The 18,758-nt window shown below is 43.6% G+C and overlaps 1 protein-coding gene across 8 annotated transcripts in view; it reads left to right on the top strand.

Annotated features, from left to right (window-relative positions):
• ANKRD44 (ankyrin repeat domain 44) overlaps positions 1-18,758 on the top strand; it is a 310,102-nt gene that overhangs the window by 109,519 nt on the left and 181,825 nt on the right. For all 8 annotated transcript variants that reach the window (XM_045078511.1, XM_013045696.2, XM_045078509.1 and 5 more), the window contains one exon: positions 597-680. In XM_045078511.1, coding sequence (XP_044934446.1) covers positions 597-680 — 84 coding nt within the window. The remainder of the gene's footprint in view (positions 1-596; positions 681-18,758) is intronic.

Here is an 18,758-nt window from a genome sequence, read left to right as displayed (position 1 = left end):
CCCTCATGACCCCCGCCCCGCCATTATACCACTGACTTTGTGCAAATAGTGGGATATCATGACATCGGAAATACTCGGTGCCTTTAGTGTTGGCTAAAGCTGTGGGAAGCGTTTGAGAATGATTTCAAGGGCTTTCCAAACATTGACAAAGAAGTGTTCAGGAGGCCAGAGACTTGGCTATTACCATCCACTAGAAATGGAATTGTCTGGGGGTACCAGGGTACAACGGGTCGAACGAGAAGTCAGGAACAATGGGGACTGTACATTCAAAACTGCAGCTCTGGGAATTTCCTTGATGGGAAACTTAAGGGTGCTTCAAGGGTGTCTTCATTTATGGTTGAGTTTTATGTCGTACTCATAGCCCCAGGCTAGAGATGGCTGCTATGGCTTTCAAGTTGTGTTACGGTTATTTCTTGATGCAAGTATTTCCCCCACTAGCCCTCTAGTGAGGGTGAGTCTGAGCTGTATTAATCTTTGTCTGCCAGTTGATAATTGTGGAATCAACTTTCTGGGAACCAATCTTAGAGCTGTCTGCATCTGAATACCATCAAATATGTGTCATTGTAGTTCTAATTCAAATTCTCCTGTGTTTGCAGCCCCCACTGGTCCAGGCAATCTTCAGCGGTGACCCGGAGGAGATACGGACGCTCATCCACAAAACCGAAGATTTGAATGCTCTGGTAGGCGACACCATGGCTTTTCCTGCTCAGGCCCTCTTAGCCGTTCTCCACCGTAGCCCTCTTTGGTATCTGGTGAAAGCTCTGGACGGGTGCTCAGAATTCTGTTTTTTGAGTCCACAAAGTAAAATACATATGCTTACAGTGCAAATCAGGCATATATAAATACAGGTATCAAAATATGAAATACCAAATTTGTGATATAATCACATCTGCTTGCTTCTCCATTAGCACATTTAAATAGTAAGATGTGGCAGTAGATCTAATAATGAGCGTCATTTCAGACTGGTGATGGGCATGATCGGTATTTTGTGTTCTCTGTGACCACCCTAGTGTGGTGTGAACATACCTGTGATTTCTGCTGGGGACTGAGTGACACTTACCAGTGACACTCATGAGACTGGTTGCCTGCCTTCGTGATGGAAGGAAATGTAAAATTTCCATCGGAAATTAGTAAAAATAAAGAGGTCCTATTTTTGCCTCCAGAACCTTTGCCTTACAGCAGGGGTTGACAGACTATGGTCTGGCACTGGTTTTTGCCAGTGAAGAATGGTTTTCATTTGTTAAATGTCTGGGGGGGAAAAAAAAACGAGAAGAGGAATAATATTTTGTGATATGTACAAATTACACGACATTCAGATTTCAATGCCAATAAATGAAATCCCGTTGGCACTCGACCGTGACTGTTTTCCCGCCACAACAGCAGAGTTGAGTAGAGATTAATGACAGAGACTGTATGTGGCCCAGGAAGGCAAAAATATTTATTACCTTTAGAGGGAAAGTTTGCTGACCTCTGTCCTGGAGGATCCATGAACCTAGGACCAGTGGGTGAGCGTGGCCTCCTGTGTGTAACCGAAATCATACGTAACACACGTGTGATTGTGGACATGTGTATCTTCTGTGAACAAGTAAAGGCATTTCATCGTATTCTTAAAGGGGTGTGTGGTCACGAGAAGGTTAAGAACCCCCGGATCAGGAAGTTCTTGAAATAAACAAATCGGCGATGAGGAAAAGTGAAAAGAGTTAGTCAATAATTTACCCTTTTAATAGTTTCCTCGACCCAGATTGAACAAGCAATTCTATGCAGTACACACTAGTAACTCTCGTAGTGTTAAGTCGGTTACCTTAATGCCGGAGTCCATGGGGGAGAGGTGCTGCCTTTGAAGTCTCCAGGGTTCGCTGGGAACAGCAGAGAGAGTCAAACAGAAGAAGGGCTTGGCCCCAGGGATGTGACTTGTGTCAGAGGTGGGGTCTTTCTCCGCTCTGCCGAAGGCTTTATTCTGCAGGGGCAGAATAGAGGCTGGTGTGGCTTTTGGAAAAAGCTTTTGGCAGCCTCTCCCCGGTTGGCACTGAAACAGCTGGGTGGCGTTTCAGGATGTTTGTGCAAAGGAAGCACAGATGAGGAAGCCGGGCTCTGGAGGAGGCAGTGGGGTGTTTGTCCAGAGCCCGTGGGGCGCGACCCGGACTGCGGAGAGGAGCTGAGGCAGGCCTGCTGGCTGCCCAGGTGTCCTGCTGTCCCTGCCATTCGCCGGCCTGTTTGGTGGCTGTGGCCCAAGTCCAGGCGAGCCCGAGGCAAAGCTTCAGTTACTGTCTTCTCCTGACGATGATGGGCAAACAGCACTTTTGTTCGGTCAAACATGCCGGGAAAGATGTCACTGTCCCCTGAAGGGCCTTTAGTTCTCCTTAGGAAGGTTACAAGTGGTTGCTGCCTGGTACAGGTTGGGAAAGCTTAACTTTAGTAGTGACCTCACTGTATCACTGAGCCTGCTAGGTCAACTGCAGTAGCACGTAGACCCGGATGCCGGTTGCTCAAACATGGGAGAAGCTTGGTTCTCTTGTGACCAGACTGGAGACGTGGCTCTTTTCCACATGGGGTCCCAGGTATCAATACGTAGCTTCTAGCCCAGGGGTTCATCTTCAGTCCAGCCGGCCGGAAGGGGAAGAAGGAGCATGGACGATCTCAGGAGGACTTTTATGGGTCATCTTGGGAGTGGCACAGTCACTTGTGCACACAACCCGATGCCCAGAACTTTGTTCCATGCCGCATCTGAGTGCAGGGGGTTGTGAAATTCATACAGCTGTGTTCCCAGAGACTGGAGAACATGAATAGTTAGCAACTTTGGCCACACCAAGTTTTGGTACTACAGAATTTTAGGGAATTCAAGTGATAACACTTACTTATCTTTTAAGACTCATTTAAGAGTAATTTACTCATTTAAGAATAATTTACTGAATTTGGGCCTAGTGCTGGGTGCTAGGGATAGAGCGGTGAGAAGATTGCTCTCACCGCCACGGCGCTCACGAGAGGGCAGAGAATCAACAGTGAGAAATCATACTGGCCGCCATTTTGAAAGGGAAAATGCAGGCCCTGTTGAGGCGCAGGTTAATCATGAGGGGCTGAGGAAGCCGTGTGCACACTGACCCCTCGGGGGCCGTTGTGGGGTTTGGTGTGTGGGCTTTCGGATGGGTCAGTGTGGGTGGGGGCTGGGGGAGGAAGAGCATTACAGGAAGGAAAGCTCAACTTCCTCCTGGTGCTGGTGTGGCTCCGCGGGGGCCCAGAGCCTTCTTCCGCTCTCTCCTCCCGTCTTCATAGCCCCCTTCTCCTTCCCTCAGGTGAGTGTAAAGAAGCTCATTGGACCCCCTGCTCGCTAGCAGGTCTGTTGGAGTCAGTGAGCTGTTCTCTTGATGTCATGCTTTGCTTCTGTCCACACGTCTTTGGATCAGTCGTGCCGACTGTCGCTGGGGGCGGCTTAGGCAATGTGGGGAAAGCGACCGTTGGCCCAGGGCGTCTGGAGATGGAGGACGAATAAGGATTAGGACCCAGGCCTGGAGCTTCCCTTCAGGAGGGAGGAGAGGCCACTCACCAGAGCATTTCAATGTCAAGGAAGGGAAACAAGTAACGGCGCGGCTCCTGTTAACGGGAGGACGCGATGCCGCTTCCTCCCTTCTCACCCTTTGCTCTCTTTCTTTACCGGGATTTATTTTTCTGATTTGTCCTAGGTTCTGATTTTTTTTTTCTTTCTTTTTTTCTTCCCCACCTTCCTGTGTCTTTCGATCACCTTCGATGAAGTGATCCTGATTCAGGAAGTGATCTCCTTCACCTTCGCCTCCCTGTGCTTTTCGGACTTCATTCCCCGCTGGCAGCATTCATGTGTGTCAACCAAACGAAGTTTTCAACCCATTGATACTGATGTTTTTTCTCATTTCTCCACTGTTCGCACCCCATCTGCCCTTTCAGACCGATTCTTTCCTCCATTCTTGTTTCCTTTCTGCTGCTCTTCTGCCGCCTCCCTGCCCAGCCAGAGAAACCTACTTCCGCTCTCACCTCCCAGAACCCGTTGAGCCTCACCAGACCCTTCACTGGAGCTGGTTACTTCTGAGAGACTGTGCGCTGGATGACGGGGTGGCTGTGGTTTTCATTCTCTCCTGCTCCCTGGCCCAGTCCAGTCTTCACAGCACATGTGGAGCGAATGACCAAACCTTGCTTCATTACTCATGATGAGCAGTTTGTGGTGGCCCACGTTCTGTTTCTGCCAATGAGCACCCATTATCCACTAGAGTCCGGATTGGTTAGTGTCCCTCAGGTCTCCGTTATAAGACTGAAAGTTCTCTTCGTAAGCCTGAAAATCTGTAGTTGGATTTGAGGAGCCAGTGAACAATCAGGAAGGGCACCGAGTCTTCCTGTGGTTTCTCTGGCTGGCGGCATGCCCGGGCCTGGAAATGTGGGAAGACAGTTGTATACGCTGAGAAATCCATTTAAACTGATCTACACGTGGTCGACAACTAGAAAGATTTTAGGAGGCTCTATCAGACTAACAAGTTGAGCTCGAGGTGGAGTATCTGAGTTCAAAATGAATTCTGAAAACCAAAATTTGAACTCAGTAAAGTCATTTTTGGGATTATGCTATGAGAACATGACACCAACAGACAGTTGTACAGTGCCAGACTGGAATGGGGACAGAGATAATTAGGGCCCGTCACTGGGGAGTGGTGAAGACAGGGAGGGGACCATTCCGTGTGAGAAGGGGTTGAAAAACTAGTGATGTTTTAGACCTGGGAAGGACGAGAGAACTACCTCAAATAGTTCAATGTTGTCAGGTTCAATGGAACTAGACTTACCGTTATGTCAGTGGCTGTAAGCTACAGATAATATTTCCAGCTCAAAATAGAAGAAATAACTTAATGGACAGGGATCTATACAAAGAAGTAATGAGCTGACTTGACCAGTAAGATACTCCCTGGAAGACCACTAGACTGGCGGATCTGAAGGAGACGGATCGTAGCACGTGGTCTACTCTCCTATCTTGCGCCCTGGCCCAAATGGTTTATGACAGGTTTTTTTTCTCCGAGTCTTAAAAGAGCAAAATTTCTTTTTAGGACAGCACTATTAAATTGGAGTTGGCTTTTTTTTTTTTTTAAAGATTTTATTTATTTATTCGACAGAGAGAGATCACAAGTAGGCAGAGAGGAAGGCAGAGAGAGAGGAGGAAGCAGGCTCCCTGCTGAGCAGAGAGCCCGATGCGGGACTCGATCCCAGGACCTTGAGATCATGACCTGAGCCAAAGGCAGCAGCTTAACCCACTGAGCCACCCAGGCGCCCTGGAGTTGGCTTTTGAATAGAATACCTCCTTCCCATGCCTGGACTAGGTGATGTTTAAGGTCTTTTAACAACTATGAAGGAAGGACTACAACTCCAAGATTTATAAGCCTCACATGATAGCATATACCCATGGTATTTGTTTCTTTTTTAAAGTATCATTTTATGAATACACACACACACACACCCATTCTCATACCAAAGAATATCAATAATAATTTGTTGGTATCTTCTAATACCCGGTGTATATTCAATTTTATTTTGTCCCTATAGCTTTAAACACTTTTTTTTCTTTATAGTTGGGCTGTCCCCAAGTTTATTATTTTACTCCATCTAGTTTTTACAACAAAATGATTTTGTCAAGCTGTTAATGTACATTATTTTCCCTAAAAGGATTTGGCCCAAGTATATTGGTGGATCTTGCTTACTCTCTCCAATCCCAAGATGGGAAGTGAGGATATGTGAATATAACAGAATAAATCTCGAGGTGAAAGCTAAGCTTACATTGGTAAACAACTCATAGTGAAAAAAGGGGAGACAGCCATTAAAGCTTTAATTTTTAGCTCTAAGCATCAGTTTGGGTGATAGTGGCCTGCTAGTCCCAAGATCCAAGTGAGAACTGTCCCAACATGGTAAGAGTTTCCCAGCATGGTAAGAGTTTCCTAAAAATAAATAAGACAAATTACCAATAGTACACTTGTAATTTGTACTGTGTGTGTGTGTGTGTGTGTGTGTGTGTGTATGGAGGAGTATTGTACTATTTCTTTATATGAAAATGATCACCACAAGTCTAGTTAACATCCTTCACCTCACGTAGTTACAAATTTTTTTTGTTGTTGTCATGAGAACTTTTAAGATCTATTCTCTTAGCAACTCTCAATTACGTAATACAGTATCGTTAACTGCAGTCACCATCCTGGACACTATAACCCCATTACTTATTTTATAACTGGAAGTTTGCACTATTTTTTTTATTTAAAGATTTTATTTACGTATTTGAGAGAGTTGAGAGAGAGGGAGAGAGAGAGCATGAGCAGGGAAGGAGGCAGAGGGAGAAGCAGACTCCCCCCACTGAGCAGGGAGCCTGATGCGGGGCTCAATCCCTGAACCCAGAGATCCTGACCTGAACCAAGGGCAGACACTTAAAGACTGAGCCACGCAGGCGCCCCTAGCACAGCCTTTTACGCTTCTAGATTTTTGTGTTTTCTGTCACTTCCATATATCTTACTTGATTAAAAAAAATTTTTTTTTAAAGAAAGAATTGATAATAAGGATAAAAACCCGAGGTGTTTTGTTAGCCTAGAGATCTGGGTACTTTCTAAATTAGACCCAAATCAGGAGCTGCTGGGAACCAGGAAACCGCAGGCCGGAGTGGCAAACCCTCGTCCCACCACAGACAGAAGCTTGCTGACCCGGTCCTCTCTCCCTGAGTGCTGCTCTGCAGGAAGACAGGCTCGGGGTGGCCCAGACTTCTTACAATTTTAAGAGAAAAATACAGGAAATCTCTAAATTGTTAAATGTTGGTTCCAAAAAGTGATCCAACATTGTTGAGGCCAAAGAAAATACATCTGTGGGCCAAATCTGGCCAGCAGGCCACCGTTTTGCTAACCGTGGGTGAGATCAGCAAACGCTCCTCGGCGAAGGTTTCTCTGGCCACCTGGATCTGGAAATCGAAAGCGTGGAGCCAGCGGGCGGGAGTTCTGGAGAGAGCAGTGGCCTGCGTTTTTCAGATGTTGACAGCACTTCTGGCTCAGTAGCCTGTGGGGCTGGTGGTGCCTTCGTGGTCAGGGAGGGTGCTTTTGTCCTGAGGCTAGGTGCCTCTCACTCAGCACATGCCTGACAACACTGTCACAGCCCCTGCTCCTTGTTGGACCAGTGCCCGGGATGCGGGGCTGTGGTTTGGGAGCCATGACCTGGGTCCTGTAGAAAATGATTCACGAACTCCAGATGGCAGCAAGCAGGCTGCCGTGATGTGGCTTCGTGGCCATTTAAAATTGTGAGGGCAGATCTGGTTAGCGTCACTCCTCATGACCCTGCAGGGGTTGCCCGACAGCGCGAGGCCCCACTTCTCCAGCGCTGGCCTTGGAGGTACAAGAGCCGTCCTCCGTGAATGGTACCCCGCGCAAGGGTGTACGACGTGTACCATCCAGGCGGCAGAGGTGGTGTCTGCAACTCTGGAAACACTCCAGGTGCCATGCTGGGGCCCTTAGTATTCCTTTGCTGAACATTGTTACAGCACAAAGAAAAATCTTGCAATTAAAAGATGTATATTGTAAATAGCTTGAGAATGTGAACCTCTCTAGGATAAAGGGTTATGGCTCTCTGCCCCCCTGCCCCATGTTACCTATGACATTTGAGGGGAGGATGCCAATATGAATAAATGAGCTGTATTTCTCTTAGATTGAGAAGATTCAGTGGTTTGAAATGAATGGACACATTCAGTGCCGTTGGATTTAGGGAGGAGGACTTCGGTTCGGGGAAACTTGACAGTATCTTCTCAACTTCAGTATTTAGAGGAATAGACACATGAGAAGACTCTTGAAAAAGAAAGTCAGCAAAGGGAGCGTTTCACAAAAATCTATTAAAACAAATTACAAAAGTATAGCAATTAAAACAGCGTGTTACTGGCACAGGAATAGACAACTGAATTAGTGGAGTGCAGACTCCAGAATTAGACCCAAGTGTATATGAGCAGATGGTATAAAACAAAGGAAGCTTTGGAAACCACAGGGATGATGTGGGTTACTTAATAAAGGGTGTCGAGACAAATGGCTAATAAGAAGCTGAACCCTTCCCTAACTTCTTACACCAAGATAAATCTAGAGGTAGAAAATAAAAAGATGAAAGTAGTGGAATAAAAGAAGGGGGAAATATTTTTTTCCAGTTCTGGTGTGAGGAAGGGCTTTCTAAGAAAATGCAAAGATAAAAACCAAGATGGAAAATGTGGATACATTTGAATACATAAAAACTGTGAGCGTCTATATATTAAATCATCACCAAAAACAAGATTAAAGGAGAAATCAGAGAGGTACAGTATCTGTGAAAAGCATTCATATCCCTAATATATATAAAACTCTCACAAATTATTTAGAGAGAGATAAACACCTCACTAGAGAAGTGGGGAAGGAAGTACAGAGGACAGTCATCAAAATAAAAATGCAGATAACCAGAAACTAATATGAAAGGGTGTCCGATCTCAACTTCACCCAAAACCCTAGAGTTCAAATAAAACAGCCCAGTAGTGCCCATCAGAGAAGCAAGGGGGAGAGTAAGATCACAGGGGGGTGTATTTGAAGGGACACTCTGAGGACCTTTTGGAGAAAGTTTAATTTGTACTCACCTCTGGAGGGTTTGGCGGTCTGTATCCACTTTGGCTCTGTAGACACTCTCTGACACAGCAACACAACTCCTTGGAGCATACCCTAAGAGAAATCACTGGACAGCAATATAATATAAATTTTAGATATAAATATTATATATGGTATACATAGTATATAATACACGTGTTTATATATTACATATATGTATGTATATATGTATCATATATTATATATGTGTATATGTATTATATATTATGTATAATAATGTATATGTGTATAATAATATATATGTGTTGCTTTGTAGTTTATAATAACAAGAAATTGGAAATTACCAGTACTTACTTTCTTTTTTTTTTTTTTTTTTAATTTATTTGACAGACAGAGATCACAAGTAGGCAGAGAGGCAGGCAGAGAGAGAGAGGAGAAAGCAGGCTCCCTGCTAAGCAGAGAGCCCGATGTGGGGCTCGATTCCAGGACCCTGGGATCATGACCTGAGCTGAAGGCAGAGGCTTTAACCCACTGAGCCACCCAGGCGCCCCTGGAAATTACCAGTACTTTATTTCTTAACAACACTTCAGTGCATATATATGTGGGAATATTATGCTATTTTTTTTTTTAAAGATTTTATTTATTGGGGCACCTGGGTGGCTCAGTGGGTTAGGCCTCTGCCTTCAGCTCAGGTCATGATCTCAGGGTCTTGGGATAGAGCCCCGAATAGGGCTCTCTGCTCAGCAGGGAGCCTGTTTCCTCCTCTCTGCCTGCCTCTCTGCCTACTTGTGATCTTTGTCTGTCAAATAAATAAACTTAAAAAAAAAAAGATTTTATTTATTTATTTGAGAGAGAGACAGTGAGAGAGAGCATGAGAGGGGAGAAGGTCAGAGGGAGAAGCAGACTCCCCATGGAGCTGGGAGCCCAATGTGGGGCTCGATCTCACGACTCCAGGATCATGATCTGAGCCAAAGGCAGTGGCTTAACCAACTGAGCCACCCAGGTGCCCCTATTATGCTATCTTGAAAAAGGGTAGTTTATGTCAAGTTTTACTTATTACATATATTTATTGATATGTAAGATCTTTAAGATATTTTTATTAATGAAATAGCCAGTTGTTCAAACAGAGTCTATCATGCATATATAAATATAAGGAGGGCTTTGGAAGAATATTCTCCAAAAGTTTAATTATAGTTGAACCTGGGTAGTAGGGTTTTTGCTTTTGTGTTTATTCCTTCATGTGTTACTGATATTTTTTGCACCCACCATGTGTTATATTGATAAATGGGAAAAACAAATACATTTATAATACATCCATGCACACACACACACACACACACACACACACACAAGAGCCTACAAACCATCTTCCGAACTTTCTCATATTTCATATAGGGATATGACTTGTTAGTGCCCTTATCCTGTTGTCGGTTTGTGTTCGTGTTGAGCGTCCCTCAGCAGCAGGTGCTCATTAGGCACAGTGACAGGCCGAGAGCTGTTCCCACCTCACGGTCCATTACGTGGGCCTTTCCTCTGGTGTTACGTGGAGCCCGAGGAACGGTGGTAGGAGCTGTTGTCCCTTCAGGAGTGTTCCTTTCTTCTACCATCAGGTTTCCCCCTTTTGGAGGAATTTCAGGGAGGACCCCCTCTTTGGCTATTGAAGACAGAAAATGTATGAGATTCCAGACGGCAGTGTCGTAAAAGTGCGTGTCTTTTCACTTAACTATATGAACAACATTTCATTTCATAAACTCTGGAAAAATATTTTTTGAAATTGAAATACAGTCAACATATGACATGGTGTTAGTTTAAGGTATACAACATAATGATTCAGTCTTTGTATACATCGCCACAATAAGTCTCAGAAACATCTGTTGCCATACACAGTAATAAAATATTTTTCCCCTAACAATGAGAAGTTGTAAGATCTACTCTCCTAGCAACTTTCAAATATGCAATACGGTAGTATTAGCTATAGTCACTGTGCTCTACATTATATCTCCATGGTTTATTTATTTTGTAATTGGAAGTTTGTACGTTTTGACCCTCTTCACCTGTTTTTTCTACCCTCCCCCGCTGCCCACCCCACCCCCAACTCCTGCCCCAGTCAACCACCAGTCTGTTCTCTGTATCTACGAGCTCGGTTTAGTTCTGTTCTGTTTTTGATTCCACATATAAGTGAGATCATATAGTATTTGTCTTTCTCTGTCTGACTTATTTCACTTACCAAAATGTTCTTAAGGTCCATCCCTATTGTTGCAAATGGCAAGGTTTTGTTCCTTTTTTTATGGTTAAATAATTTTCCGTTGCATATATGTGCACAACATTTTCTTTGTTCGCTCATCCATCAATGGACATTTGGTTTGTATTCATATCTTGGCTATTGTAAATAAGGCTGTAATGATCATGGGGTGCATTGTCTTTTTGAGTTACTGTTTTTGTTTTCATGGAATAAATACCCAGAAGTAAAATTGCTGAATCATATGATAGTTTTATTTTTATCTTTTTGAGGAACCTATGAACTATTTTCCATAGTGGCTGTAACAATTTGCATTCCTACCGACAGTGCATGAGGGTTCCCCTTTCTCCACACCCTCGCCAACTCTTGCTGTTTCTTATCTTTTTGATAATCACCATTCCGACAGGTGGGATGTGATTTCTCACCGTGGTTTTGATTTACATTTCCCCGATGATGAGTGATGTTGAGCACCTTTTCATGTTCCTGTTTGCCGTTTGTATGTCTTCCTTGGAGAAATACCTATTCAGATCCCCTGCCCATTTTTAGATTAGACTGGGGTTTTTTGCTCCTGGATTTTGTGAGTTCTTTATGTATTTTATGTATTAACCCCTTAACCAGATACATGATTTGCAAATATTTTCTCCCATTAAGTAGGTTGCCTTTTCTTTTTTCTATTTTTTTATTATCATGCTCAATTAGCCAGCGTATCATTAGTTTTTGATGTAGTGTTCAAACGATTCATTGGTTGTGTATAACTGTGTAACACCCATTACTCATCACCACACGTGTTTTTTTTAATGATTTCTTTTGTTGTGCAGATGGTCTGAAGTTTGACATAGATCTGCTTGTTTATTTTTGCTTTTGTTGCATTTGCTTTTGGTGTCGGATTTAAAAAATCATTGCCAAAGCCAATGTCAAGTAGCTTACCACTTACTTTTCCTTCTAGGATTTGTATGGCTCAGATCTTACATTTAAGTCTTTATTCCGAGTTCATTTTTTTGTGTGTGGGGCAAGATATGGTCCAGTTTCATTCTTTTGCTTGCACTCATCCAGTTTCCCCAACACATTTATTGAAGAGTCTGTCCTTTTGCCATTGTATATTCGTGGCTTCATCCTTGTAAATTAATTGACCATATATATGTGGGTTTACTTCTGGGCTCTCTCTTTTGTTCCTTTAATCTATGTGCCTGTTTTTTAGGCCAATACTATACTGTTTTGAATAATATAGCTCTTTAGAATGATTTGAAATCGGGGAGTCTGAAACCTTCAGCTTTGTTCTTCTTTCTTGAGATTGTGTTGGCTATGCAGGCTCAAAAAATAATTTTTGACCCCTTAGCTTCAGTTAGGATAAAAATTGAGTACAAATTTCCAGACACGTCTTGATTTTCTTTATTTTCTCATTTCTTTTTCATTGAGAATATACTTGTAGTCAGAAAATTTTGGTAAAGCTTTGCAGAAAAGAGGTAACTCATATTTTAAAAATGAATTAGCCGGAGATGATCACATACTCAGATTTTTCTTAAAAGACAGGCTTAAATTAAAAGGATATAAGGTGTATTTTAGTTTGATTAGCAGTACTGGCCCTGATTTTTACCAAGGGTATATTACTTTCTGTTTCAAGTGTTAAATAACCATATAATTATGACAGCCAGAGGACTTTCCAGTTGTAGTTTTACAGGCGTATTATTATTATTACAACCGACTTTAAAAGAAAAGAAAGAAATACAAAGAGCTTAAATGTAGATGTTACTCAGTGAGGGTAGAAGCCTGGAGCAGGAGGGTGGGACTTCTCCTCCGGGAGGTTGTGTGGCCGGTTACAGTCAACATCGCTTGCCAGTTTTCTTTGTAAAAGGATGTCCCTGGCAGTTGGTCTAGGACGGTCACGAGTCCTTGCTGTCTACTTTCCGAAGTCATCGGGAGGTAATACAGGCTGCCTCCTCCTTCCCCGTTAGTCTCCTTCCTCAACTCCTCCCTGGCTGTCCCTACCCACACGCGCACAGACTCGCTTTCTGATACAACCCTGCCACAACCAAACCTGGGATGTCCCTGCTTCGTGTATTTTATCTGTTGGCACATAATCTGTATCAGTCACACCAAAATGCAACTACAATGGAGGGAAAAGAACACGGGGCTAAGCTCAGAGCCAGAAGCCTCTTCATCTACTCTGACCTCACTTTTCTGTCTGTACAATGGCCACCATAACACACTTTTTAAATGGTTATAGCTCAGGAGGTGAAATGGTGGATGTATGTCTGTTAGGATTAGATTTGGCTGCATTTGACAAAAAAACCAATAACAGTAAAACAGTAGCTTTTCATGGAATAGAACTTTATTTTGCTATGAAATAGAAGTTCATTTATTTCCTATGTACAAGTCTAAAGACAGGCTGTCCGGGACTAGCATGGTACTTTGTGGTTATAAGAACCATTCTTTATCTCCTTTAGTGCTGCTATTCTTGGTAGGTGGCTTCTATCTCATTGCCCGGAATGGCCACTTGAGTTCCAGCCATCACGTCCAAATCCCAGCTAGGAGGAAGGAGGATGGTGCAAGAGGCGTGTGTCCCTTCCTTTAAGGAGACTTCCACTAAGACTTGCTTACATCCTGTACAGAACCACATCAGATGGCCACGTACTCAGCTCAAAAGCAGCATTTATTATGAAAGAAAGGTGTGGGGACAAATCAGCAGTCTCCGCCATGGTATATGAGAGACTTTTGTGACCTAGGAAATGCTTCAAGTACAAAACAAATTTATGTAAATTGCCATGAGGCAGCCTCACAGGCACTCACCGATTCACCAAGTGTTTATTAACTGCTTCCCGGAGACGTGGTCCGAGGACCAGCGTCCCATGCACTTGCTCATATATTTCTTAGTCAATTTATGTTGTCTCCAAAGAAAAGGGTTTGAGGGGTTTGTGTAGCTGTGATTACTTTCCCCGCTTTGCTGAGCATGTGGGAACAGAACATCGCTAAGGTACGACATCCCTTTCTTTGGGGGGAGGGGAGGAGAAGGGGGACACTGGAGCACGGACTAGGTGGCAGCTCTCTAGCTCACCGGTGAGACGGCGTGCTCTGCCCTCCAGTCTTGGTCCTTACGTCCTGCTTTTTGTCATCAATCCTTCATGCTGATTTACATCTTGGGTCCTCCCGTACTTTGGATCTATGCCTTTTCCCCTATTTTAAGCACGTGTGCTGGATGAGCTCTTCATCCTTTGCCTTCTTCCTTTCACACAGGGAACGCTGTGTTTGGACAGGCACGTCTTTGAGTCGGGAAGCACAGATACAAATAGATAGATGGACAGAGAGATCGATCGGTGAGTGGGTGGACGGACAGATGGATAAATACAGACAAGCAAGCAAGCATGTGTGACCTAATCGTCAGGCAGCATTGTCCCTTACGGCTGTTTCTCAGGGGGACCCAGAGTGTGTAGGACCCCTAAGGAAATAGGATGTACAGTCCCAGGCTCAAGATACTCCATTTGGAAGGAATTCAGAGACGTCTAATATCCGTCCCCCTAATCTCTCAGGAATTGATGGCGGTGGCTTTCTATTTTTAATCTTGTTTTGTTATGAAAATGTTTGAAGAGTCAGAAAACAGCCAGAAATGCACCACTGAGATGGAACAAATGTTAACACTTTGCCATATTTACTTTAAAAAACACAAAATGAAATCTGATAGATGTAGAGCATTTCTCCCACGTAAATACATGGTCCTTGCGTCATCCACGTCTTTGCGTAAATCCCACCGTATCTGGGACACTGTCCCCAGACTTCCGACGTAAAACCACCCCCTCCATCAGCCGCTGACCTCTTCTTGCTAGCAGTGCTCACCGCCCAACATCTGTAGTGTACTTACTTGCTTGTCTTCTGTCTGTCTCCCTTTGCGGGCATGTGTGCCGTGCGGGCGTGGGATGTGGCTTTGTTCCTGAGCAGTTTCCTACATCTCCCGAGGGGCTGCCATGAACGAGGACCCTGTGCACAGAGCTGAAGCCTCCGTTAGGCTTCCTGAGCCACTGCCTCCCTCCCGGCCTCTCTCCCCAGGGGTCACCGCTGACCTGGAGTTTTAGATATCTTCCCCATCCTTGTCTTTATATAATCTAATTTTATTTATCCCTATGTGTGTGCAACGTGTATACTCCAGAACAATAAGTGGTTTTGTATAGCTTTAAAATATTACATAAGCAAACTACTTATATCCTCCAGGACTTGCTTTTTCTCACTCAGCATTATGTGTTCGAGACTTACCTACGTGCACACACGAATATTTACTTCATATATTTCCTATTCTACAGTATTCCTTGTAGGATTTTATCCCAATGGGTCTATTTTTGGCCAGAGCCTTTTGATTTTTAGTTGTTTTGAAAGATTTTATTAGTTTATTTTAGAGAAATAGAGAGAGAGGGTGCCTGGGGGCAGACGGTGAGGGAGAGGGACAAGCCGACTCTGCACAGAGCAGGGAGCCTGACCCACGGCTGGATCCCATGACCCTGAGATCTTGACCTGAGCTGAACCCGAGAGCTCGTTGCCCAACTGACTGAGCCACCCAGGCACCCCTTAGCCAGAGCCTTGTAATATCACCTTTCTTTTGTCAGGGACTCTCTGAATTTGACCTGTGGCAACAATTGTACCAATTCTAGAAATGGGTTAGAAAATGGGTAATATGGTAAATTTTATGTTATATGTATTTTATCATAATTAAAATATTTAAAAACTTATACCAAATTGTATACTTGGGGAAAAAATAAGTGAAGGGGAACCAAGTAAGTGCTTTCAGTAAGAATTGTACTCTTTGTAAAAGATAAAATCACTGTAAATGGTATTTTTAGAGAGTGAATTTTACTCAGCACAATTGAATATGTTTATTTATAAAATCCTCTTTTTCAAGGAATTATGATTATGTTCGTGGTACTTTTATTTTTAGAGAGAGATGGGGAGGGACAGAGGGCGAGGGAGAGAGAGGAATCCCAAACTGAGCGCGGAGCCTGACGTGGGGCTCAGTCTCACAACTCCGGGATCCTGACCTGAGCCGACATTAAGAGTTGGACTTGATGCCGACTGGGATGGAGCCACCCAGGTGCCCCTCGATCCTGTACAGTGGAAAATAGATTTTCCTCAGAGGAGACATGCAGGTGGCTAACAGGTGCATAAAAAGGTGCTCAACATCACTCATCATAAGGGATGCAAATGAAAAAAACGAGCTGTCACCTCATACCTGTCAGAATGGCTGACATTAAAAAGAAAAACTGGTGCAGCCATTGTGGAAACCAGTATGGAGGCGCCTCAGAAATTTAAATATAGAACTACCCTGTGATCCGGCACTCCCGCTCTTGGGTGTATTTCCGAAAGAAATGAAATCATCGTCTTGAAGAGATATCTGCCTTCCTATGTTCATAGCAGCATTGTGAACAGTAGCCAAGGTGTGGAAACAAACGAGATGTCTTTGGACAGATGAATGGATAAAGAAGACGCCACACACACACACACACACACAGGTGCTGGACTATTATTCAGCTAAATATTACTCAGTTATAAAAGAGGGAAGTCCTGTCATTTGCAACAACGTGGATGAACCTACGGGATTTTGTGCTAAATGAAAAAAATAAACAGACTGAGAAAGGCAAACTCTGCATGGTTTCACTTATATGAGGAATCTAAAAATGAATGAATGAATAAATGTAAATATGTGAGGTGACAGATGTGTTAGGTCCATGGGGGGTGGGAATCTTTTCACAGTGTATGTATCTATCAAATCACCATGTTGTACTCTTTAAATATCTTAGCAGTTTGTCACCCATATCCTAATAACCCTGGGGGAAAAAGAAAATAGAATTCCCTCAGATAAATCACATATTTCAGTATATAGTCCCCCCGTATTAGGAAATCACTTTTCTTTCAGAGAGGGTAAACTAGAGAACAAATATGTCAGGTTGCTCTACAGTAATATTTAGAATTATTGGTTTTTGATAAGACTGTAAAAATCAGAGAAGTCTGTTTTTGCTGTAACATGACAATTTGACTCTAGACACAAATACAGAATAAGTTCAGTTTTTCTTTAGTACACGTTTAAGTATCCTCCTCCAGAGCTTCCTAGTAAAAGAATACATGTTAGAGGACAAGGTTTTATTTAAAAGGCATTTTGTAGATTTTGTAGATATTATTGAAAAAGTTAGGAAAGATCTTACCATCTGTAATTTTGAATAATGACTCAGTAGTCCTTGGCTAAATGTGAAATTGTTCAAGAAAGATCACATGATTGACCCTGTTTTGCATTTTGCTCATAAAAATCCATCGGGGCCATGAATGAATATCTTGTTTCTAGAGATGTAGTCAGACTTTAGTTAGCTATTTAGCCATTTCAAAACAGGTCTTGTTATGCATTTTCTAAATTTGATTGGTAATTTCCTTGAGCCCTAGTAAACTTGAATATCTAAAGGCAAAATTAAACACATGAGTGTCAGTTAAATTAACTACCTGAGCATGGTTTTCCCTCTTCTCTTCAATAAGCAAACATTGAGTGAGCATCTACCACATTCCTGGCATGGTGCTGGGGCCTGAGACCATCAGAGGAATAGGACAGGGTTCCTGCCCTCCTGGGTTGTAGAACCAGTGCTTGAGACAGACATTTAATCGAGCTGTCAAAGAAAATGATCAGGGCTACAACAGAAGTAGAAACGTTCCTCCCCAGGTGGCCAGGACCCTTACTGCAGTAGGTTGAACAACCTTTGACAGCAGTGGCAGGAAATGCAGGGATGGGTGTCGGGGTGGGCATGGTGGGAGAAATTTTAAGCCAACCTACCAATCTTTATCAACTTCTTTCTCCAAGTACTATTAGTACCGGTAACGGTAACGACAGCGACTTATCATTTGGGCAATTGATCTTTTCTTAATCTTATATAAAGTATGACTAAAAAGATGTTTAGAAACTTTTAATGTTGTTGAATTAAAAAACAGACTTTATTTTTTAGTGCCATTTTAGGTTCATAGCAAAACTGAGAGGAAGGCGGGGGGCGCAGTTGGTTGTGTCTGTCTTCAGCTCAGGTTATGATCCCAGAGTCCTGGGATCGAGTCCCGCATTGGGCTCCTTGCTCATCAGGGAGCCTGCTTCTCCCTCTGTCTGCTGCTCCCCCTGCTTATGCTCTCTCTTTCTCTGTCAAATAAATAAATAAAATCTTTAAAAAAAATTGAGAGGAAGGTACACTTCTGTCCCCCGGTCCCACACATGCACGGCCTCCCCTGTTATCAACATCCCCCAACAGAGTGGGACATGTTACAGTTCCTGAACCTGCATTTTCACATCTACACACCATTTCCACCCCAAAATCCATAGTTTACATTGGGATGTACTCCAGGTGTTGTACATTCTGTGGGTTTCGACAAATGTACACGGACAGTAATCACCAGTCTCATACCAGGCAGAATAGTTTCATGGCCCCAAAAGCCCTCTGTGCTCTGCCTGTTCACCCCTTCCTCCCCTGTTTTATTGAATTTTACGTATAACCTAAGCAAGAAGAGTTTGCCTGAAGTGCAAAAGCAGGTCCAGGTGGACTGCCCGCCGGAGCCCTCCAGCACGTTCCGGAGTTGCCATTGCTGGTGCTAGCCCTTCGGTCATCCGTGCTTGCTCGAGAGCTGCTCTATTTAGCAGAAATGCCCAGAGTTGATGTCAGGGTCTGTGGCATTAAATCTGGGTGCATTTTAAAACTAAGGAGTGGGGTGAGTGTGCTCACGGCCAGCTTGTGGTCACCCCCCTCACACACACACTGGCCACATTCGTCTTTACAGAAAAGCTGGGAGTCCCCAGACAGAACCACCTCTGTATTCCTGCGGGCTGGGGGTTTTCTGTGCTCCAGATGTCTGATTACAATACAAACAGACCTATTTGCTTTTAGGGAAGCAAATGTTTTCTGTGTTCAACTGAGATTGTACAATTTCATTAAGAAGCT

The sequence above is a fragment of the Mustela putorius genome, unplaced genomic scaffold (assembly GCF_011764305.1).
Source record: "Mustela putorius furo isolate JIRA1106 unplaced genomic scaffold, ASM1176430v1.1 tig00000275_pilon_pilon_pilon, whole genome shotgun sequence".
Classification (NCBI taxonomy): domain Eukaryota; kingdom Metazoa; phylum Chordata; class Mammalia; order Carnivora; family Mustelidae; genus Mustela; species Mustela putorius.
This window is presented reverse-complemented; position numbering and strand designations above follow the sequence as displayed.